This window comes from Mesoplodon mirus (assembly GCF_964341445.2).
Source record: "Mesoplodon mirus genome assembly, chromosome: 4".
Lineage (NCBI taxonomy): Eukaryota > Metazoa > Chordata > Mammalia > Artiodactyla > Ziphiidae > Mesoplodon > Mesoplodon mirus.
The window spans coordinates 163652273-163675919 of NC_138979.1; the positions used below are offsets into that span (position 1 = coordinate 163652273).

Sequence of the window (23647 nt, forward strand, 5' to 3'; positions counted from 1 at the left end):
GCTGCTGCCAGGAGCATGTTTAGCCACAGCTGGCCTTGGATCCTGGGGACAGCTGTTGCCCCCTGACTTAGGGAACAGTGCTCCCAGAACCCTTCAGGGGCCTCTGGATGGGTGGGGAGGCTGGATGGGCCTCTCCACTCCCTACCCTGCTTCACTCAGGGCAGCTCTGCCATCGCCTGAGTTGCCTTTTGGGCTTTTTTGGAAGAGATCTGCTGCTCGGGGGCTGGGGGCAGGGGGAGGATGAGAAAACTACTGTTCCAATTCAGGGGAAGCTCGGAGAGTTAGCAAATGTCTTTCCCGAGGTCACCTGGTAGTAGCACAACGTGGGCTTCGGACTCTGCTTCCCTCACTGTTGGCTAGAGGGTGTCTGGGCAGAGCTTCCTGCAGAGGAGGGAGTGGTAAGACCTGCTTGCCCATGTCTTCCTCTGTTGGTGGGGGTGGGGGTATGTCCCCGCATCTAGCCAGGGATCCTTTGTCCTTTGTCCACCAGGACTCTTGAGTACAAAGTCTTTGGTGCCAGTGAGGAGGGGAAGGGAGGGGAGGGGAGGTCACCTCTTGTTTCTCCTGAGCAGTCTTAAAGGGGAGCAGGGTCTCTCTGCCTGCTGATCAGGAAAGACTCCAGGGGCCTCAGGTTACTGGCGTTTTGTTACTGCCAGCTGCGGTGGGCTTTTCATGCCAGCAGCACCCCTAAATTCATTCATCTCTTTTGATCCAGTGAACCCAGGGCCGTAATGGCATTTCATCAGGCAGCTTTGATTTTCTTTTTTTTATTTTATTTTATTTTTTTATTTTTTTATTTTTTGCTTTATAACAAATTTAATCAGTTATACATATACATATGTTCCCATATCCCCTCCCTTTTGCGTCTCCCTCCCACCCTCCCTATCCCACCCCTCCAGGCGGTCACAAAGCACCGAGCTGATCTCCCTGTGCTATGCGGCTGGCAGCTTTGATTTTCAAAGACAAATGCAGACAAACATGTGCTCTGGGGTAGCTGCTTGCTCTTGGCTGACTGAGGAACCTGGGAGGAGGCTGGAGGTGGCTGGTGGGAGCTGGGACTGGGTGATGCCCTCTGAGGGCCTGGGCCCGTCTGCTCCTGCTTGCAGCCCTCTTGAATCAGCTTTGCAGATAAGGCCAGTGTTCTGTGCAGAGCAGACCCTTGGTGGACGTCCTATGAATTAGCGAACAGATTAAGCCAGTCTCGTGCCCTGGATTGGCCTCTATGAGGCAGGGCTGAGGTAGAGGGTTGGTTTTTCTTTCCGTGGACATACAGAGTCGGGCAGGCTGATATCAGAGTAGTTTGGGGAAAACAATAGCAAAACTTAGTATAAGCAGCTTAGATGTACCAAGCATGGGACAAATATAATCTCTACTCCTTACACATGTCCTCCAAGGATATATTGTTAACCCCATTTATAGATGAGAAAGGTGAAGCTCGGAGAGGTTCAACCATTTGCCCAACATCACACCCGCTAGCGGGGCCAGAGCCAGGTCTGCATGACTGCAAAGGCCTTGCACCTCCACCTTCTCTCTCTCCCTCCCGGGGATATGCCTGGGGCTGCAGTGGATCCTGGGGCCACCTGGGTGACAGCCACACCAGTAAGTCCTCGAAGAAGGAATTGGAATACGGACAGAAGTTTTGCCCAGCTCCCAGGGCACCATCTACATGCAGCCCTTCACTCTCTAGCTTACATCACGTTCATATTACAAACGTTCCATTTTCTGGAGATGTTGTGAGGGCTAGATGTGTCCTCCTAGCACAGCTCCTGGCGTGTGGCTAGAACTCGGGACTGGTAGCTAGTTGATGGTTGTTGCTGTTTTCATTATTATTATCATCACTGGGCCCTGCCCTTTCCTCCGTTACCTCCTTTGACCATTAACGTTTACTGACTGCCTGACTCTGGGTGCCAGGCCCGATCTGCATTATAAACTTAGGAGGGAGGTCTTTTTTTTTTTTTTTTTTGCAGTACGTGGGCCTCTCACTGTTGTGGCCTCTCCCGTTGTGGAGCACAGGCTCCGGACGCGCAGGCTCAGCAGCCATGGCTCACGGGCCCAGCCGCTCCACGGCATGTGGGATCTTCCCGGACTGGGGCACGAACCCGTGTCCCCTGCATCGGCAGGTGGACTCCCAAGCACTGCGCCACCAGAGAAGCCCAGGAGGGAGGTCTTGTCTCCATTTTGCAGATGAAGAATCAGAGACTCAGAGAGGGAAGGTAACTTACTTGAGGTCCCAGATCTTCATGGTACACCTCAGTGAGTTTTCATATGAATATACCGTGTACTCACCAGCCAGATAAAGGGACAAACCATTTCTAGCCCCCTGGCAGGCCCCCTCCTGCCCCCTCCCAGTTGATACCCTCACCCCCACCAGAGCTCCCACTATTCTGACTTCTGTCGCCATAGATCACCTTCTCCCTTACTGAATTTCATGTCAATGGCATCATACCAAATAGTAATTTAGGCCTGGCATCTTTGTCCTCAACTGGCTGTGGGTCTTCTCTGGAAGCTCTGTTCTCTTCCATTGGTCTGTTGGTCTGTCCTTGCAATAATAACCATACTGTCTTAATTCCATATTTCCTTAATCCCCTGCCCCTGGCTTCTAGGGTTTGCATGACCTGGGAGCCTCCTTGGTAGTATTCTGAGATGATGTCATTAAATACTTCCACAGGAACCTCAGGCTGGGCAGTGGGCGCTGGGACACGTGCTCTACTGTGCCGTTGCTGACCATTGGTGATGTTGGGAGACTAGGGACAGGCCCTACTGTGCAGAAATTAACCTATTATGGCTCTTACTAACCAACCTCAAAGCCACAGGCCTCATGGAAGACTAGTGGGGTGTGTGTGTGTGTGTGTGTGTGTGTGTGTGTGTGTGTGTGTGTAGCATGAAAGACTCCACGTGACTGAAAGTTTCTTAGAAAATTCTGAGGTTCTAAAACCTGTCTAGGACTGTGGGACTGAGTGGGCCTGTCCTTGGAGTGATTCTCCCTCCTGAGGACAGCCTGGCTGTGAGTGTTGCTTGGGGAGGGAAATACAGGGGACAGATAGGAGTGACAAGGGGCAAAGATCTCACCCCAAATCCTGGAGGAAAGGATAGTTAGTGGCATCTTGGCTGCTACAAGTTGTTGACTCAGCTGGAAGATGGGGCTCAGGAGGAAGTGGTTCTAGAAGGAATTGTCCTCGAGGGTGGGGAGGGCTCTAGACCCCTCCAAACACTTGTTAGTCATGCCCACGCCACTTTGAAGAGGTCTCCTCACCCTGCAGGGTCCCAGCCCAGTTGGGCTAGTATGTGAGGACCTGAAGACCAGTCCAAGTGGCCAGTTCCCCATAGACTCAGGTAGGGAAACACCAGTTTAGAAGACAAGAGACCTGGGTTCAAGCTCCATCTCTGCCAGTGGCCCGCTGTGTGACCTTGGACACATCACTCCCCTCCTCTGGGCCTCAGTTTTCTTACTGAAGGCGTTGGGTTAGCAGGACTCTAAGGGTCTGTTCTGCTTGGATACTTTACAGAACAGCGACTCTTGGCTTGCTTGGAGATAAGACTTGAATGCAGATTCCTGGGCCCCACCCCAAACTTACTTATCAGAATCTGGGGCGGGGGAGGGTTGCAAGAATCTGCATTTTACAAACTCTCCAGGTGGTTCAGGCACTCACTGGAGTTCAGGAACCACCTGCCACAAGACCAGGGGGTCCCTGGCTGCCCCAGGTGAGCCCACAAGCCTCACCTCCACTGTTTTGCATGTCCAGGCCCTGCCTAGGTGTGTTGTCTGGCCAGGGAGCATGGAGCCTGGGGAGCCAGCAGCCTGCAGGGGCCCTCGTTTGTCTGTGCTCTGAGCCCAGAAGCAGCATATTATTGAGGGCCTGACCCGGTGATCATATTTGCCAGTTACTTTAAGAGCTGGTGACAGTGACTGTCATTGATTTCATTAAGAATAAAGGTCGTGCAGGAGCACGCTTTCCTGGGCTGAATGGAGCCTCCTTAAGCCACAGGACGACTATTGATTGCAGGACCTTTATCGAAGGTTAATTGGATTTCAGTGAGTGTGTGTTTAAGACCCCACATGGGCTGGGGCCCAATTGAATTTGTGTGAAATTAGCTGGGAGAGAGGTGACAAAGTCAGGAGCTGGGGTTGGGTGAGACAGGGACTGGAGGCCTGGTGGGCAACATCCGCAGTCTGTGAAGGACAGGTTGGGTGCAGGGATGGCGGGCTAGCAAGAGACGCCAGCCTGTCCATCCCGGGGGCCCGGGAGCCTGCTGGGGGAAGAAGGCCGGGCGCTCTGCAGTGGTCATGATGTCGACTTTGACCGGGTCTTCTGTCCCCACGATGGCCCTCTGGTCTGTGCTGTGGCTTGTAGAGCCTGTCTTTTTACCACTCCAGAGAGTAAATCTTGTCTTCCATAAGGATCTGAAGGGGATCTGGAGGTTTAGCTCTTACTTTGGACTCCCAACCCATGTATCAGAGGTGCCAGGGCCCGAGTTGCTGGCCTCTCTAGGCTCCGAGACAGCGGACTTCAAGTTCCCCCACTGTCAGCTTAGGGTGCCCTGTCGTCTAGCCTGCTGAGCCATTTTTCAGTAGCTGTCTGCTCCCCTCCGGCAAACACAGCCTGGCTAATCTCTTGGTGTGCTGTTTTTGGCCATTCTACTCTCTGTTGCAGTGGGGTCTCGGCCTTATTTGTTGCTTTTAGAGTCATTTTAGCGGGGTGGGTGAGGGAATGTAGTCAGCGCCTGGGTTCCATCTGCTGTGTGCAGCCAGCCGCCCTTGCCATGTTTCTTCTTTCCAGTCGTTTTTCTATTCCGTGTCACTGGAGAAGCAGTGAAAGCATCTCAAACGCGTCTTTCAGCAGACGTTTCTTGAGCACCTACTAGGTGCAGGCCCCTCATGTCAGTGCCATAGGAGCAGTGTGGACAGAGCGTGGGACAAGTGGGCCGGTCTGGTGTCACCGAGGCTGCGTGCGTAATGGGAGGGGCAGAGGGTTCAGAGTCGGGCCACCTGGGGTTGTGTGTAGCTCTGCCATTTATTGGCCAGGTACCCTTGGGCAAGTTACTTAAACTCCGAGTCTGAGTTTCCTCATCTGTACAGTTGGAGTGATAACAATACTTCCTTCACAGGGTCGTTGTGTGGCTTTGCAGGCTGTGAAGTTCTGTTAAAAAAATAAAACGTCATTTATAGTTCATGAGGTTATTAGTCACAGAGGCATGTCTTGCTCCACAGAATCTGCAAGAATCTTCTTGCTCCTCTCCTGTCCACCTACCTCTGTTGTCCATGAGTATGTAGACTCAGGGGTGATCAGTGGTCACTGACTGAGCAAATGGGGACCCCCTTTCCTACCTCTAAAAGCCATGCTGCCCAAGTGTTTCCTCTTGTCTCCCGAAACCAGCTCGGATTGTGTAGGACATTTGCTTTGTGCTCAGCATCATCCACCACTTGGCGGGTCACTCTGGTTTGGTGGTGGAAGGTGCTCAGAAGACTAGGGAGAGAAGCCAGAGAGGCACAAAGACCCCCGGTTACTGAAATCAATAGAATGAAAACACCTCCTCCCATCGTCTGCCCTCCGTAACTTCTCACACCAAATCTTGAGAAGCTTGGGGATATTGGAGGGGTCCAGGTGCACAGATGGCTTCCTGGAGACTTATTACCCCAACAGCAGGTGTTTCAGGAGTGGGGAACAGCGTCGCTTTGGAGTTGGCCTTCCTGGCTTCTGTTGCTGGCTCTGCTGCTTGTGAGCTGTGCCGCCTGGGTGGAGCTCATCACCCTTGGGAAGGCCCAGGTTCCTGCTGTAAAGTGGATACAAGAGAGTATCAGGGACTTCCCTGGTGGTGCAGTGGTTGAGGGTCCGCCTGCCGATGCAGGGGACAGGGGTTCGTGCCCCGGTCCAGGAGGATCCCACGTGCCGCGGAGCGGCTGGACCCGTGAACCATGGCCGTTGAGCCTGTGCGTCTGGAGCCTGTGCTCCGCAACGGGAGAGGCCACAACAGTGAGAGGCCCGTGTACCGCGAAAAAAAAAAAAACAAAAAACAAACAAACAAACAAAAAAAGAGAGTATCAGGGACTTCCCTGGCAGTCCAGTGGTTAAGATTCCACGCTTCCACTGCAGGGGGCACGGGTTTGATCCCTGGTTGGGAAACTAAGATCCCGCACGCTGTGTGGTGTGGCCAAAAAAAAAAAAAGTATTGGATTGTTTGATGATTGAAACATGAAGCAGCTGGTGCAGTGCCCACAGTCCATGCTCTCAACACAGGCTGTTTTGCTGGAATTCTAACCCCCAACCCCCTCTGTGGTGCTGGCAGTAAAACATTAGCCAGAAGAAGGGGGAAATGTAGGGAAGAAACCCTTTGCTCATTTTCTTTATCTTGACCCAGGTAAGGTGGACGGATGTGGACGTATTTCTTTGGAGCGAGTTGCTGCCCGAGGCAGGGATGTCAGAGGTCATCATGTGTGTCTTCCAGTAGTCGTGGCCCCTTGGGATCCACTCCTCACCATTCTGGTAGCCGTGACCCTTTGAGCCTCATTGGCCAGGAGACCTGAGGAGCCCTCATGGGCCTGTGGATACCCCAGGCCCTGGCTCTCAGGTGCTGTCCCGGTTCAAGCCGAATCTAGAGAAGCTTTCACCAAGCTCCTAGAGACTCTGAGATTAGAGAAACTCCCCCAGGTTCCTGTAATAACCCGGCTCCTCGTCTTTCTTCCTCATTACCGCTCCCAACACCACGTGTGGCTAAAGAAGTTCCCCCTGCCTTCACACTCAGGGACTTCATCTCACTGTTTGCTGGTCCAAGATTGATCCGCTCCGTGAATGGGCAGCAGCGAGGGACCTGACGCTTATACATCCCAGGGGTGGTTCCTGAGGGTGGGCTGGGCTGGAGAGTAAAACGCTCTAGGCAGTGGTCTGGTCTGGTCCTTGGGGCTATGGTTCTGCCTCTAGAAGCCTGGGCGGACACCAGGGGAGGGGCAAAGAGAGCTTGAATTATTAACCTCCCTATACTCAATATTGGGCTACTTGTGTGATTATTAATATCCTGCAACACCATCCTCCTGTTCCTTTCATAGATCTTGACCTTGCTTCCTTGACACCCTCCAAGAACACAAATAGACTTTCCCTTGGGGGTGGGAATAAATTCATTCATGCAATTATAGAATAATTAAAGTACTTTCAACCAATTCAAGTTTTGAGAAAAATCCAAAAATAACTCTTTGATTTAAACATTATTTACTCAATTAATTCATTACTCAGACTTTTTATAGATTCCTGGGTTTTCCCCTGCCTACTGTTAGAACATAAAGGCATTGCGTAATTACAGAAATCACTTATGTGCGCGGCACATTCTTTTTACATGGAACAATTAAAGACTTGTCACTGATTTTTTTTTTTTTTTTCTGAAAAGAGCTGTAGTATGGCTTTAGTTAACAGTGTATTTTTGGTTAGACAAACAGCTCTGGATTTCCCACTGCGACTCTTTTCTCCAAATGGAATGCTTTCTTGGTTGCCGTGGGGACCTGCAGAGGTTTTTGGTGCAGCTCCTGCCACCAGGAAGGAGCTTCCCAGTGAGTGGAGAGGCAGGAGGAGCTGGTGATTGAGAGCTTGTTCTCTGGAGCCAGGCCACCTGGGTTTGGATCCCGGTTTCACTAACTGCTGGCCAGGTGACCAAGCTTCCTCCTCTTTTTGTATCTCGCTTCCCTCACCTGTCTACTGCAGAGGTGGCTGTGAGTCCATGTAACGTACCTGGAATGGTGCATGGCACAGAGCGTTAGCTGTTACCATTCTAAAAAGGTGGGATTCCTTTCTTTATGCAGATGCTGCCGTTAACAGGGCAAGGGGCAGCCTTAGAGGAACTGAACGGACATTTCTCCAAAGAAGGTATACAGATGGCCAAGGGGCACATGAAAAGGTGCTCAACATCACTCATTGTCAGGGAAATACAAATAAAAACCACAATGAGAGCTCACCTCACACCTGTTAGAATGGCTGTCATCAAGAGGACAAGAGATAACAGTGTTGGTGAGGGTGTGGAGAAAAGGGAGCCCCCGTGCACTGTTGGTGGGAATGTAAATTGATACAGCCACTATGGAGAACAGTATGGAGGTTCCTTAAAAAACTAAAAATAAAACTAGCATATGATGCAGCAATCCCACTTCTGGGTATACATCCGAAGGAAATGAAATCAATATTAAAAGGATACCTGAACTCCCATATTCATTGCAGCCTTATTTACAATTGTCTGTTCTTGAGGAGGAGACATAGCTAAGTATATGGAAGGGGTGGAGAGAGGGTTTTGTGCCCAGTGGTGGCCTTAGGTTTCTCCTGGGACTTTCGGTGCCTCTGTGAGTAGGAGGGGGCTGGCTGCCTTTCTCTGGGCAGATTGGTTCTCAGAGACTATTTACTGCAACTCTGATAGATGTTAAGAAATTACCTAAAATTCAGAAAAAGGCGTGTGCGGTTTGTCCTTTCAAAGTCACTCTTGGGCATTGTTCAAGCAGCCTACCTGAGGATTTTTTCATATCTAAGGGAATGTACTTTTGTTTGACTTTGCTATTGACAATTAATTAAGGGCTCAGACTGAAGTCATATGTCAACCTGTGGATCTTATCCAATAGAGATGCAAATAATTTCTCCCTGCTAGAAAAGATAACCCGGAAGGTTATGATTTCCTTATTGCCCAGTAGGCCAGTAACCAGTTTTGTATCTAATCCTGGAATCTTAGTCTCTTATTCCTGTTTAAATACCCATAAATACCCAGTCCCTCAAAATTCTCTTTGAACCAGATCTACTTTCTTACTTGCTCCTTTACTGATGAGTTACACAATGTTTGACCTGTGTTCATTCTATATTTGTGTGAAAGTCAAGTTTTTAACTTTTCGAAAATTACTCTTTGATGGTGACAGTGGATATATTTTTTTCCAGGTTTAAAGTAAGCTACCACAAGACAGAAAACAGACAAGCACGTTTGTGTCGTAGAGTGTAGCAGATAAAGTGCCTTCCCACAAGCAATCACATTTTGACCTTGAATCTCGAGGTAGCTCTGTGAGGAAATAGAGTAGATGGGGCTAGGCTCACCGAACAGCTCAGGGAACTTAGACCCAGATTGAGAAGGGAGGTGACTTGTCCCCCAGGTCACCCATGCCCACAGTGGCAGTGCCAACAGGGCCCCAGAGTGAAGCCAGTGACATAGGCTGGTCCTCCCTCCTGTTTCTGCCTTCCACACCTGCCTATCCCCGTGAGATCTGGTTAAAATGAACATCAGGAACAGCCCATGAAAGGAAAGACACCCAGGTAGGGGCCGCTGGAAGGGGAGGGCTGCTCTGGTGGCTTTGCCTGTGTGTATATGGGCTGCACTTGGCAGCCTCTTCTCCTCCTCCTATAGCAGCCGCTCACTCCTCATGGGCCAAGGCTCCCCCAGCCTGAGTCCCCGGAGCCCTAGGGGCCACCTTTCAATGTAGTAACAGGGGGCCCGCAGCAACTAGCAATATTTCAGAAAGCTTAAGGGAGGTCATACATCTCCCCATGACAGGTCTGCCCAGACTAAATGAAATGTCATTTCTCTGCTTTTGGCTGGAATTCTGTCAGCTCTGTCTGGCTGCCCTGCTTATCTTGGGCTGATCAGGAGCCCTGATCGGACCTTATAGGCATCCTTGACAAATAAAAATGAATTATTACTTAATAAATGCAATTGGTTTGGCACATATGGCCTTTCAGAGCTTGTCTCTGTAGAGCTCCAAAGAGCCTAGCAGAAGGGGTTCTCAGTGGTCCCGAGGTGGGCACCTGCTGGCTCATCCAGGACCAGCTCTGTCTGGGCCCCCTCTCCCAGGAAACAGAAAATGGTGGCCCTGGGACACGCAGCATCTCAGCCTGAGTCTGGGAACTTGACACGGGGTAAAGTTCTGTTCCTGATGCCCACAGACACTGAGTACTGGGCATTCCTTTCCCCCAAGAAGAATGTCAGGAGCGTGTGGTGGCAGGGCACAGGCGACAGTCGAAGTGTCAGGACTTTAGATACAGCCTCTTTAACCCTGAGGTCATCATTTCTTTTTTTTTCTTTTTTTTTTGTGGTACACGGGCCTCTCACCGTTGTGGCCCCTCCCATTGTGGAGCACAGGCCCCGGACTTGCAGGCTCAGCGGCCATGGCTCACGGGCCCAGCCGCCCCGCAACATGCGGGATCCTCCCGGACCGGGGCACGAACCCGTGTCCCCTGCATCGGCAGGCGGACTCTCAACCACTGCACCACCAGGGAAGCCCTCATCATTTCTTAAAAAGGTACAATGGGGCTTCCCTGGTGGCGGAGTGGTTGAGAGTCCGCCTGCCGATGCAGGGGACACGGGTTCGTGACCCGGTCTGGGAGGATCCCACATGCTGCGGAGCGGCTGGGTGCATGAGCCATGGCCGCTGGGCCTGCGTGTCCAGAGCCTGTGCTCCGCAACGGGAGAGGCCGCAACGGTGAGAGGCCTGCGTACCGAAAAAAAAAAAAAAGTACAATGAAACCTAGTCTGCCACCCTCCCAGGAGTGCTATGAGGAATCAGGGGCACCTAGGAGAGGTTACTAGGTCCCGAGCACCATGATGCTCTCATTTACCTGACAGTAGCCCGTGAGAGTGGCACTATTATTATTTCCATTTTGCTGAAGTTGAGAGTATGACTAACTTCTTTAAGGTCACAGAGTTCAGTTGAGAAGTGCAGAAGTCGGTGTGAGCCAGTATAGAATAGTGGTTACTGGAAGGCTGTGGGTCACACCTGGTTTGAATTCTGTCTCCACCTCTTTCCAGCCAGGTAGCTCTGGGTACATTAAACCTCGATGAGTCTCAATCCCTAATCTGCAAAATGGGGATCATGATTGTACTTATTTTTAGGGCTTTTAATAAGGATGACAACTACTGTTACTAAAGTAGACTTATTCTTTTTTTTTTTTTTTTTTTTTTTAATTTATTTTTTTTGCGGTACGCGGGCCTCTCACTGTTGTGGCCTCTCCCGTTGCGGAGCGCAGGCTCCGGACGCGCAGGCCCAGCGGCCATGGCTCACGGGCCCAGCCGCTCCGCGGCATGTGGGATCCTCCCAGACCGGGGCACGAACCCGTGTCCCCTGCATCGGCAGGCGGACTCTCAACCTCTGCGCCACCAGGGAAGCCCAAGTAGACTTATTCTTGATGATTTAATTGGGGGCCAATTATCATTGATTGGGATTCAGAGGAGGCTAATGGGGTTCGGATAAGCATCAGAGGCCGGAACCTCAGCATCCCAGAAAAATGTGGAGAGACAAGGGTCTCACCCATGTTGAAGGCAGAGTCCTATACTCACATGTTTGTCCTGTTACAGGCAAGGGGATGAATAATAGAACCAGTCTGTGATATGTAACTTAGACCTCAATGAAGCTGTTTAACAAAATAGAGCCAGTTCCTGCCATCATATAGGAGCTTATGATAGCGGGCTACATGGTTGTTAATCAAATAATAATACAAAGAATTTGCTAGTGATAGAAAAGTGTGAGGGTGTATTGCAGGAGAACATCATTTAGTCTAGGAGGTCAGGGAAGGCTTCCCCAGGGAGGTGATGCTCAGTTGGGGTGGGAAGGAAGAGAGGAGTGAACCAGGTGAAGGGGAGATGAAGCAATGTTCCTGGAATATCATGTGCAAAGGCCCTGACGTAGGAAGGTACAGAGATTATTAGAGAAGAGGAAGAGAGCAAATATGGCTGGCATGTCAGTGTGGTACAAGATGAGACCAGGGAGGGAGGCTGGGCCTGGTTGTACAGGACTTTGTAAACCAAGGAAAGGAGTCTTTATCTTAAGACCCTACTCCTATGTTCCCCATCCCACGGGCCCCAGCTCCTCTCCTCTAGCTGGGATATGTTTGTTAGTGACCATGGGGTCCAGCCGAGGCTGAGGGATGCCAAGGGCAGTGTGTGTCCTAGGGCGTCAGCTTCCTGGGTTAAGCATCTCTTTGTCCTGTGGAAACCCATCAGCAGACCATCTGTGAGTCCAGGTCTGGCTCTGTTCAGCAGCTGTTCCCAAGCTGGGAAGAGGCTTTTAGCTTTAATAAAAAGGGAGTAGAGATAAGGAGGCTGCCTCGGCAGGGAGAGCAGCAGTGACAGGATGATTTAAATGGCCTCTCCAGTGTCATTTCTTCTGTGCAGACATCATAAATCAGATTAGCATTGGGCTCTGGCAGCGAGGGGAGTAGGGAGAGGGGCCTGAAGGGAGAGGGGAGAAGGGCTTGTGATTCTGGGTACTCCTGGGACTGGCCTGGAGTTGCTGAGGCAGCCCCAGAGGGTGATGGGGGTCACCTATTCCTGGTCCTCAGCCCCCTGGCCTTGTTCTTTGGAGAAGGGGCAGGTAGAGTGATCCCTACCCCCACCCAGCTTTCCAACCCATATTCAGCTTTGGGGGAAAAAAGGAAGAGGGACTGATAGAAGAGAAAAACCAGGGAAGATTGGAGGGGCCGGTGTGGGAGGTGGGGGTTACAGCCTTCAGAAAACCTGGAAGCAGTGGTTCTCCTACCTTGCCATCCATTAAAATCACCTTGGGCACTTAAAAATAATACCATTGCCTGGGTACCACCCCTAACATTTCTGAGTTCCAGCTGAATCTAATGTGCAGATGAAGTTAGGAAAAGCTGGATGAGCGTTCAGCTTCTATGAAGAACGATGCAGTCTCAAGCCATCCCTTCCACCGTGACTGCTCAGGCCTTCCTCTTGAGAGTGGCCAGACTGAGGGGCCAGAGGAGAAGTCTCTGAGGCATGTGGTAATGAGGTGCAACTCTCACCCGCCTCCCTTCTCTTTCAGATCTCGCGCCACCTGGGCAAGATGTACAGTGAGATGATCTTTGTCAACGGCTTCGTGCACTGTGACCCTCACCCAGGCAATGTGCTGGTGCGGAAGTGCCCGGGCACAGGGAAGGTGGAGATCGTCCTGTTGGACCATGGGCTTTACCAGGTAGGAGAGCCCTTTCCCCCCAGGGTCTGGTCCTGCCTGGGCTCAGAGCCCACTGAACTCCCCTGTTGGCCACGGAAATGGGAAGCAGATAGCACGGTAGCTGAAGAGGGCCCAGCCCTACCCCTAGAGCTGTTATTTTGTGGAAGTCAAGGTCATATGAGCTTTGTTATTTTGTGGAAGTCAAGGTCATATGAGCTTTGTTATTTTGTGGAAGTCAAGGTCATATGAGCTTTGTTATTTTGTGGAAGTCAAGGTCATATGAGCTTTGTTATTTTGTGGAAGTCAAGGTCATACGAGCTTTGTTATTTTGTGGAAGTCAAGGTCATATGAGGCCTCCAAGCTCTGGGAGCCTCAGCTGCCTCCTAATAGAGTGAGTGATAACACCTCCTTTAGAGGCAGCTGTGAGGGGTAGATGAGATTGTGCCTGGATATGTGAATGGACTTCCTCAGCTGCAAAAAACAACCTTTTTCCCAGGGAAGCCCAGGCCAGCCAGACCCTGGGAGTTGAGCTGCCCTTACATGAGCTGGACTTCAGGGGGAAGGGTAACTGAGCCCCAGTGAGGAGGTCATATGTAATGGGAAAGGGCACAGGGAACTGATAGGGGTTGGATGGTCCTGACTATCCTCTGGAACTTGGGACACAGAGCTGGTTCCAGCGAGCCACGTGTTCCTGCCTGGAAGTTGACAAGTTCAGTGTCAATCCCAGGACCCAGGTCCTGGCTTGATTCCAGGAGGCAGGTGGTCCTGGGGAGGTTTCCCCAGTGGTCTCCTGCTTCTCCCCTCAGAGCCCTGATCCCACATCCCCAAATCTGGGCTTCCTTTGAAAGGCTTAGGGGTGTTGGGCATGTTAGTTTAAGGTAGACACAGCCCCCAAGTGAATGATGACCCAAACACAACAGATGTCTAATCGCCCGCTCACACACCAGTCTGGGGTGTGTGGAGGGGCCTGAAAGCAGGGGCTGCCCGAGGCTGTTGCTCCCAGGTCTCCTTGGGGGTCTCGCCCTCCACCAGCAGCAGGGGTGAGGGCCCAGAGGAGCATGAATGGGAAAGTTTTCATGGACCAGGCCTGCAAGTGGAGCTTCTGTCACATTGCATTGGTCAGAGCTCAGGCAGAGGGCTACGTCTAACTAGGAGGAAGCGGGGATCTTAGACTGTAGTTGGGAAGAAGAGGGGAATATCGATTTTGGTGGGCTGTTGGTAGCCTCTGCCCCTCAGGACCAAGGCTGGCCAAATAGTGGCTTTGTACTTGGACCTTCGAGGATGGCTGACTGTGGGAGAGGAGCAGACGTCGTGCAGGAACCACGGTTTCCCTCCCCTCCCCTCTGCAGTGGTCACACCAGCCAGGGACTGGGTCTTTCATGGGGAGAGGGGGCTCAGGTCCTGCCATGCTGCCCCCGCTGTAGGTGCTCACGGAAGAGTTCCGCCTGGATTACTGCCACCTCTGGCAGTCGCTGATCTGGACCGACATGAAGAGCGTGAAGAAGTACAGCCAGCGCCTGGGAGCCGGGGACCTCTACCCCCTGTTCACCTGCATGCTGACAGCCCGGTCGTGGGACTCAGTCAACAGGGGCATTGGCCAAACTCCAGTCACCGCCACTGAGGTGGGTGCCCCCCCGCCACCCCGGTCCTGCCCTGTCCCGGATGCAAGGGGCAGGGCCAGGCGTGGCCTTTGGAGCCCTGCCAACCCAGGGTCTGGGGTCCTATACTGGTGGGCTGTGGGGATGGAGTAGGGGGCAGAATTAGAGAGGTACTGGTTGAGGAGGGAGGGAGGGAGAAAGAGTGTGCCAGGATGGATGGGGGGAAAGGGGATGCTGTCCCACTGTGTCCCTCCTGGCCTCATCAACCTGGAATATAAGTAGGTCACGTTAACTGTATAATCCAGGCTCTGTGACTTTCACTACAACCTGCTCTCATAAGATTTCAGGCTTCCACCAAGTTCTCCCCCAGGACTTCTGGGAATCCCCAGGGACTGTCTGGTAAATAAGTCTGGCACCACCCACTGTCTCCTGCTAGGCACCATCTCCCATCGTGGGGTTGCTCTAGGGCACCCTCCTGGGCAGGGGGCTTCACTCCTCGTGCCGTACTCAGGGGCTGCTTGTCCCTTCATTCCTATGGAGTTTTTAGTGAAACAGCTCTTTGGGTCTTTGTCTGTAGCTCATTCCTCCATTGGATCTGGAGTCTGGGCTGAGACCGATCCTAGGAACACCTTCTCCCTGTACTTGTACTCACCTCTGCCCCTCCAGTAGGGACTTACCGGGTAGCTCAATCTTCCTGGCTCAGGGTGAGCTCCCTCCCAGGCTTCTTAATCCCTCATGGACTTGCCTTCTGTCTTCCCAGTCTGTCAGTTTGCAGGCCTTTGCAGACTTGCCCGTGTCCGTGCGGGGAGGGGCTTATGCTCACCACAAGGGACAGGGTCCTGCTTGTGCAGTAGAAAGACCTGGGCTCTGGTTCCAGCGCCTGCTTCTGGTGGCATGACCTTGGATGGTTCTAGTCACCTCTCTGAGCCTCACAGTCCTCCCTTGCGAGCTGCCTTGTGGTGGGGACTTTAGGAGTGGCTGGGTCCAGAGTCTCCAGTGATGCCACCAAACCACCAACCGCCTCTCGCCGTCTGTTGGCTCTGCTTTCCTCCAAGTTGACATCATTCCTCAGCCAACTTGGTGGCAAAGATGACCACCAGTTACCCCAGGCTTACACAGCTTTCAGCTCATCATCTCAGAAGAAGAAAAACAATCTCCGTCGTTTGTTGAATAGGGATGATAGTTTCTGCTTTATTGATAATGCGTGTAAAATGCCTCCTCCTAGTTTCTGAAATTTGTTCACTGAATAAACATTTGTTTTTGCTGGACCCTGGACTGGGTGCCTGTGGATCCAGTGACGAACAGACAGACAGGACTTCCATGTAATTTGCACTTGTAGAGGAAGACAGACAGTAAACAAGTGAATAAACAGGTAAATGGAATAATTGCAGGTTAGAGGTGCTGGGGGGGGGTGGGAAATAAGCAGGGTGCCGTGATGATGGGTGATGGGGGGATGCTGTAGAGGAGACCTCGCTGGGGAGTTGACATGTAAGCTGAGGCCCGAAGGACAAGAAAGGCACCAGCCACTGGAAGAGCTTGGAGAAAGCACTCTGGGCAGAGGGCACGCGATGCATTAAGGGGGCAGGGTTGGGTGGTCTGGAGTGGGTGAGGAGGATGGTGGACTGAGAAGCATGTGGAGGGCTGAGCTGGGAGAGCATCGCCCAGGGAGAATTTCAGATTCATTCTCAGGACAAAGCAGAGCCTTTGACAGGTTTTGAACAGGAGAAGCATGTGCTCAGACTCGCTATGTTAAGTATTTCTCTGGAGCAGAGCAAGATGTGCAGCGGGGCAGGACTTCAGGTGGAAAGATGGTGGGGCTCAGACTACGTTACTGGAGGTGGAGAGAAGCAGATGGGGCCAAGGTGTATTCTGGACCTAAGAGTGAGAGGCCTTTCTGTCGGCTTGGACGTGAGGGGAGGGAAAGGGGAGAGTCGGAGTTGCATCGTACCTTTTTGAGGTGAGTTGTGGGGTGGAGGGGGCACCACTTCCTGACATAGGAAGACTTGGGGAAGGACATGTGTGGGGTGGGAGGGTCAGTAGTTCTCTTGAGCGTTCAGATAGAGGTGTCGTGGGCAGTTAAGCCTGGTGCTTCAGAGATCAGCCTCAAGACATATAAGTTTGGGAGTCCTCAGCGTATAGATGGTATTAAAGCCACAGGGATGGACAAGATCGCGTGGCACACAGTAGGTTCTCAGTGGATGATATCTGGTTTTATTAACTAAGTTAGAGTTTTATTTTTGCAAGTGGGTAGACATCCAGCAGGTTCCAAGCTTGAAGGCTGTGCTGCTCTGAGAAAGAGCCCCTCGGGGTAGCCTGGGTAGACACAGGGGCTTCCGTTTGGGCTGAGAGGGGGTCTGGTGAGCGGGGCCTTGATCTGGCCTTAGCCCCCGCAAGCAGGGTGACCTGCAGCTGTGCGGGGAGGTGGCGGGGAGGTGGCGGGGAGGCAGACAGCCTCTTGGTGTCTGGCTCGTGTTGAGATGTTCCAGTCTGATAGCTCCTGCCTGGGGGCCATTTCAGGTTTCACAGCGGCTCAGTTGTCAGCGGTGCACGCGTGTTGCTGAAAGAGCCGAGGGTTCTGCTTCTGCTGCAGAAAGCGGCTGGGTGGGGTGAAGCGCTTGGCAGCATTGCTGGGCCCCTTGGGGTGACTTTGACGGGCCCCACGCGCCTCCCCGTACCTTATCCCTGATGACCCTCTGGGTTCTGCTGGGAGGTGGGCACAGACCGTGTTAACATGCCCAGTTTTTTGGGGAGGACATTGGGTCACACAGTCCTCTGTGAGATGACAGGCAGTGTAGTGGTGAGGGTGCGGGCTTGGGAGCTGCATGGCCTGGGTTTGACTTCTGACTCACCTCTTACTAGCTGTGGACCTTGGGGAGGTTACTTAACTTCTCAGTGCCTCAGTTTCCTCCTCTCACATGGGGTTATCTGCTTGCCTGCTAGGGTTGCCTTGTGATTAGATGAGTTAACACATGCAAGCATTGTCAGAGCGCCCGGCTTACTTAGTGATGCTCCATACATGTGGACTATTGTCATCTTTGTCACCATCCCTGTTTCTCTGGAGACCGAGAAGGGATCAGAGCCTCACTCTATTCTCAGGACTCTGGCTAGAGGCAGTTATCTGCCCAGAACCATGCAGAGCTCAGGGACGGGGAAGGCTGGGAAGCCAGACCCCAAACTTACCCACGAGGATGGGGAAGGGCTAGCCCTGAATCCTGCTCTGGGAACAGGAGGACCTCGGGCAATGGGCGGGCTGACGCTGGCTCCAGCGTGGAGGACAGTGATAAGCGGTGGCCAGGTGGGCAGGTCTGGTGGGGTGCGGGGCCAGGCAGGGCGTGGGGCAGGACTTTGGATTTGGGTTTGGGGTCAGCAGCTCAGACCTCTCAACTGCACCAGCCTGGGCTTGGCTGGAGAGATGAGGGACACGACTCAGAAGCACCAGCTTCCAAGGCTTCTTCCAGGCCTGGCCTGAAATTGGTGGCCAGCGAAGAAGCCTTAGAAAATAACACAAGGGTGACCCCCAGGCTGAGAGGCTGGACTCATCAAATGGTTGGTGGGGAGGTAGACTTCCTGCCCCAGTCAGTATGGGCTTGGGGGCTGGGTATGGGTGACCTGGGCTGCTGAGAGCTAGGATGGCAGAGGCAGCACAAATGCGGCCTGGCTCCTGCTGACGTGCTTCTGATCCTGTACTGCGTTCGGTGCTTGGCTAGAAGTTGGGTGAGACGGCCCATCCAGGTTTGTCCGGCTACAAAGCCCCTTGGGCTAGGCTTCCCTCTGGGGAGGATTCCCAGTGCTGCTGAGGCAGCTGCGCTAGACGCTCCCTCCCGGAGCTTCCTTGCAGCCCCTCAGGTCACAGGCTGCCCGGACAACCCGCCACCCGTGGCCCCACTTCCCATGCCAACCGTCTGTTTGTCCTCCTGTTTCTGCTTCAGGACTCAGAGATCCGCAACAATGCGGCCAACTACCTCCCCCAGATCAGCCACCTTCTCAACCTCGTGCCGCGTCAGATGCTGCTCATATTCAAGACCAACGACCTGCTGCGGGGCATCGAGGCCGCCCTGGGCACCCGCGCCAGCGCCACCTCCTTCCTCAACATGTCACGTTGCTGCATCAAGGCGTTGGCCGCGTGAGTGTGGGCTCTGGCCTCTCCTCCCCTCTAGCTCCCCGACCAGCCCCAGGGGTCTGCACACCTCCAGTTTTTCCCACCAGTCCCCAGGGCCGTGCCTGAGCTCCCCAATCTCCAGCTCTCCCTGCAGGAAGTTAGGGGCAGAAAACAGCCCCAGTGACCTGGCTGATGCCTCGGGGTTGTGTTTTAAGGTGGTCCAGAGAGCCACCTCTACTTGTTAAAATTGTGGATTCTAGGACCACACCCTCCCGGGCAAGCTTTCCAGGTGATTCTTACCCTTAGTAAAGTCTACAGTGTTTTCGGAAAGTCTCAGTCCCATTCAAGCGTCCCCTGGACTTGGGATCGGGATGCCCGCGTTCACATCCCATCTCTAGCTGGTCCTGGGACTGTGTCCCCAGCATTGGCCAGTCAGTGAGGCCAGTGTTCTTTTCCCTGCAGGTGTGGCTGTGACTCAGGAGAGTGTCACCAGCAGGCCATCTCGGAATCTCAGGTCTTTTTAGATGTCTCAGCACCCTTGAGGTGTTGATGAGGAAGGGAAGGGTGCTTCCTCAGGGGGATAGTGACAGAGGAAAGAGGGTTCTAGGCTCTCCCAGCTGACAGTAGCAAATACACAGGAAGGTCTATGCTCTGACTGAAAGTTCTCACCTGAGAGGGCAGGCCTGGACTGTGGTCAGCTCCAAGCCCATCCATTCTAGGCAGCGAGCGAATGGGTCATTCTTGTAAATGGGTGAAGGGAGTGTTGACCACATACATCATGCACCCACTATCAAATACTGAGTTAGATTACAGGAAAATAGACTGTATACAGAAAGGGCTGAACATGATTTATTCTTCCTCTGAGGTTCAGGAAACAAAGTCTCGGGAGTTCCCGGAGCAGTCCAGTGGTTAGGACTGGGTGCTTTCACTGCCGGGGCCCAGGTTCAATCCCTTGTCAGGGAACTAAGATCCCGCAAGCCACATGGCACAGCCAAAAAAAAAAAGGAAACAAGTCTTGAATAGGTGGTCATCGTAAACACTAATTTTCATCATGTCCTTTTGTTGGTGCAGAAGAGATTGAGCTGGGCTGAATCCACAGTGGCCCCAGCCTCCCAGAACTACCTTGATTAGGTTTCCAAGTGATTCTTACCCTCAGAAAGTTTGGGAAAGCCTTTACATTTGGGTTTGGGGGATTCTGATTTGATAAATATTAACTATACTTTTGGAAAAAGGGAAACATTGGAACGTGCTACCCACTGGGTTCACTAGACCATTGATACGCTGTGAAACAACTGCTTTTGCTGACCCCACTGACCTGGAAAATGCCTTTGGACTAGCTGAGTTCCACTGGGCCGTGGTCTGATCCGTAACCAGGAGTTGTCCACTGGGGCAGGGGGCTGGTGAGTTGGCAAAGCCACCATCTTCCATTTTTCTAATGATACTGAGTATTTCTTACCTCTTTATCTCCTGTTCTCTCCTTCCTTCCTGCCCCTCCTGCAGGCACAAGAAGAAGAATACCCATTCATTCTTCAGAAGGACCCAGATCTCTTTCAGTGAGGCCTTCAACTTATGGCAGATCAACCTTCACGAACTTGTTCTGCGTGTGAAGGGGCTGAGGCTGGCCAGCTGGGTCTTGGCCCTGCTCTGCTGGCTGTTGCCTGCTCCACACTGAATGGACTTAATGTTCCCTTCCCGGTGTGACCTTGTGGTGGCCAAAGGGGTCTTTTCACTCCTCACTCTTCCATCATGTCTCTACCCACTTGCCCCGTTTCTGCCAGCTGGTGGCCTGACAGCCTCATGGACAGCCCCACGGTCACTGTCCATGGCACCGTTATGCTCCACCTCTGAAATTCCTCTCCTTTGGAGCCCTTGTCTTGGGACCCCCAAGCTGTGCCGTGTGATAGGTTTCTTTCTCTCTGTATCCAGGGAGAAGGCACGGCAGCCTGCTTTCCCGCCCCCCATGTGGGCCATTGGGTTGGATGCCCCCCACTTCCGTTAACCCTTCCTGTTATCAGGATGGACCATGAATCCCACCGAGGGCACATTTAACTTGTAGGAAGTTTGATTTTGCTGGAGGGGAACGTGGTCTCTGAACTGGAGAACAGTTTCCTCTCCTTGCGCTGTCACTCCCCAGAGGTGCCGACCTTAGCAAGGTGGCTTGGCACCCAAGCCAGGCTCTGTTGCAGCTGTGAGTTCACTGCTGTCGTGGTGACCCCTTTGGTGTTTTATGTACTGTGATTCAATAAAAACCCTTTCAGGGTTGCAGAGCAGAGCTGGGTCAGTGGGATTTTTATTCCAGGTTGGGAGTGAATCCACTTTGGCCACTAGGGAGGAGTGGATCTGAATGCCGTGTGCCATTGTGATCTGCTTGGCTTCTTGTCCCTGAAATCCTTCCACCCTTCCACTGTGTGGCAGCTTTCTGATTCTTGTATGTTTCTCTCACTTTCTAAGACTGAGACCTTGGTTGGAGTTGTTAGGAAGCCCAAGGTCAGGAACTCAGAGGCTCAGCTGAAACCTCTGACTTGGGTTCCCCCGGCTTCTCACCTCGTTCCCTGTGACCTGGCACCTGCCTTGTTCTACCAATTGGCTTCTGACTTAGCCCTTGGAGTCATCATTTGATACCCCCAGTCCTGGAGACTGTAGTCTAAAGTTCAGTCTCCGTGGCTGGGCTTCCACTCTGAAACCTCTTTGTCACCTGTCTGGACTCCACTTCTACCTATTGCCTGTTGCCAGCCTGCCCTCCCCCCAACTTGATCATCTGGTCCTGTTTTGGGGACACCCGCAAACTCCTGCTCTAACTCCTGTGTTTGTGTGGTCTCCAGATCCCTAAGACCCCAGATATGGCAGGTCCTAGCTCTCACTGAGCACCCAGGCTCACAGAGAGTAATTGTGTTTAAATCTCTCTGATCTTACTTCAGTGCATTCATGAGGGCAGAAAAAAACCTAAATTTAAGTCTCATTTTCTGTTCTCTTTATTCATAATACAACAAGCAGATTTTTCACTGACCAGAGATGATTCGCCATCCCTTTATTTCCTGAAAGAATTAATTGTTCTTAGTGACCAGTTGGATGCACCCAGAGACCTGAGAGAATAATTTGCAAGATCTGTTATGAGTCATGAAGATGCACGCTGCATATTACATTTTATGGTGTCTTTTATAGCCACTGAAGTAAATATAAATGTCCTTTTTGTTCAAGGTAATGGTTACTTGCTTTTCACTTTTGGTTTAATGGTTGGCTTCCTGCTGCCTTGGGATCTAAAACATCAGCATGTTGCCAGAACAGTTATCCAGAGAGAGCTGAGAGGCTGGGAGAGTTTGGGGTACAGAGCAGTTTGAAAATAGGAGGGGTCAGTGTTTACTGAGTGCCTTCCATGTGTGAGAGAACATGCTAGGTTCTTTGTAAATAAGTTCCATCATTGATTTGTCTCATCAGCTCTATGAGGGTGAGGGGTCATTAGCCTCATCTCACAGAGATGGGAACTGAGGCTCAGAGAAGTTTACTAATTTGCTTGAAGTCACACAGCTGCTGAATGAGGGTCCATGCTTTGCTTTTTATTCCACAGTGCTGGAGATATGGATTACGCCTGCTCCGTGAGCTGTCGTATGTGCCTGAATTGTGACTCTAACACCCTGACTTCAGAGAAAGTTGGGTTTTCAGTGGAAGTGGGGGAGTGGATGGGGAAAGGAGACAGAAAGTTCTGGAAGTGCAGACTGAGTCCTGCATGTTCCTCGGGCCTAAGACAGGATGGACCTGGACCACTGTGATAACTGCAGTGCAATTCTGATGCTGATCACCTAGAGCTAGTACAGACTCTGTTCCCTTAAGCGCATAGTTCCCATAAGACTGCCCTCACTTCAGACACAAGTTGCAGGTTTGGGGGTCCCTAGGCCATCTACACTTTTGACCAACTGGCTACAAATTTGGGGGTTCCCACAGCCCCCTCAGATTTGATAATTTGCTGAATGACTCACAGAACTCAGGAAAGTACTACACTTGTGACCAGGCAAATGAAGAGACACATAGGGTGAGGTCTGGGATGATCCCGAATGCAGAGCTTCTGGGTTCTTGCTGTGAAAGGAACCTCTTGGCACAGAAATGTGCTTGTTGAGCTTCAGTGTCCAGAGTTTTTATCAGGGTTTCATTATATAAGCACAATTGATTGAATCATTGACCACATGACTGAACACAATCTCCAGCCCCCCTTCCCTCCCCGGAGAAGGTGGGGCTGCTATCAACCCCATCCTGAGTCATTTAGCATAAGCTCAGGTGTGATTCAGGGGGCACACCATGAATAACAAAGATACTCCCATCACTGAGGAAGTCCAAGGATTGAGAGGTCGTCTCCCAGGAGCAGACAAAGCAACAAAGACCAGGCAGATTCTTCACTATATAACAATCACTCTGGTGTCTCCTCGTCCTGTATACTTGGCCTGAGGTGCGTCTTTATCAACTGACCACTGGTCTATGCCTTCTGCTCTGCCAGGTGGAGCCATCTCTGGTGGATCCATCCCAAGATCTCTGTTCTGCAGTTCAGAGAGTGTGCACGTGAGTTTATACGTGGGGCCTTTGCCCTGCTCCCTTCTGTCCTGTGGAACTTCCATACATTGATTTGGGTTTGGTGCTTCCAGTAAAATCCTGCGGCTTTCTTCTCCCAGCAGTTACGACGTGTCAGGAAGTCAGCACCAGCTTACTTTGAAGAGCACCTTCTCTTTTAACCCTTGGATCCTTACTCAATTTAGGTGTTGGCTTCTTTGATTTGGGCAACATGGCGATAGTTCCCCTTCCCTCTTCTCATCCACCTGAGGAGGATTCCAACTCGATGGCCCATTTGGCTTCTCAAGTATGTACCCAGCTCATAGGAAGGGCGGATGTCCTGGTTTGTAGTAAGTGCTCAATAAACACGCAAATATTTAGACTCTCAGAATGCTTCACTATTTTCAAGGGAGTTGAAACCTGTGTATTTAAAAAGAAGCTGCACACGCCAGTCTCCCTCTGCTAGGAACACTGCCTTGTTTGACTGTCAGGTTAATTTCCGCCCTGTTCTGAGCCCACTCC

The 23647-nt window shown here is 51.9% G+C and overlaps 1 protein-coding gene across 5 annotated transcripts in view; it reads left to right on the plus strand.

The window, feature by feature from the left end:
• Positions 1 to 21765, plus strand: part of ADCK1 (aarF domain containing kinase 1) — a 111620-nt gene extending 89855 nt beyond the window's left edge. For all 5 annotated transcript variants that reach the window (XM_082618966.1, XM_082618964.1, XM_082618965.1 and 2 more), the window contains 4 exons: positions 12764 to 12913; positions 14317 to 14514; positions 18420 to 18613; positions 20090 to 21765. In XM_082618966.1, the coding sequence (XP_082475092.1) occupies positions 12764 to 12913; positions 14317 to 14514; positions 18420 to 18613; positions 20090 to 20261 (714 nt within the window). In that variant the 3' untranslated portion in view covers positions 20262 to 21765. The remainder of the gene's footprint in view (positions 1 to 12763; positions 12914 to 14316; positions 14515 to 18419; positions 18614 to 20089) is intronic.
• The last annotated feature ends 1882 nt before the right edge of the window (positions 21766 to 23647 follow it).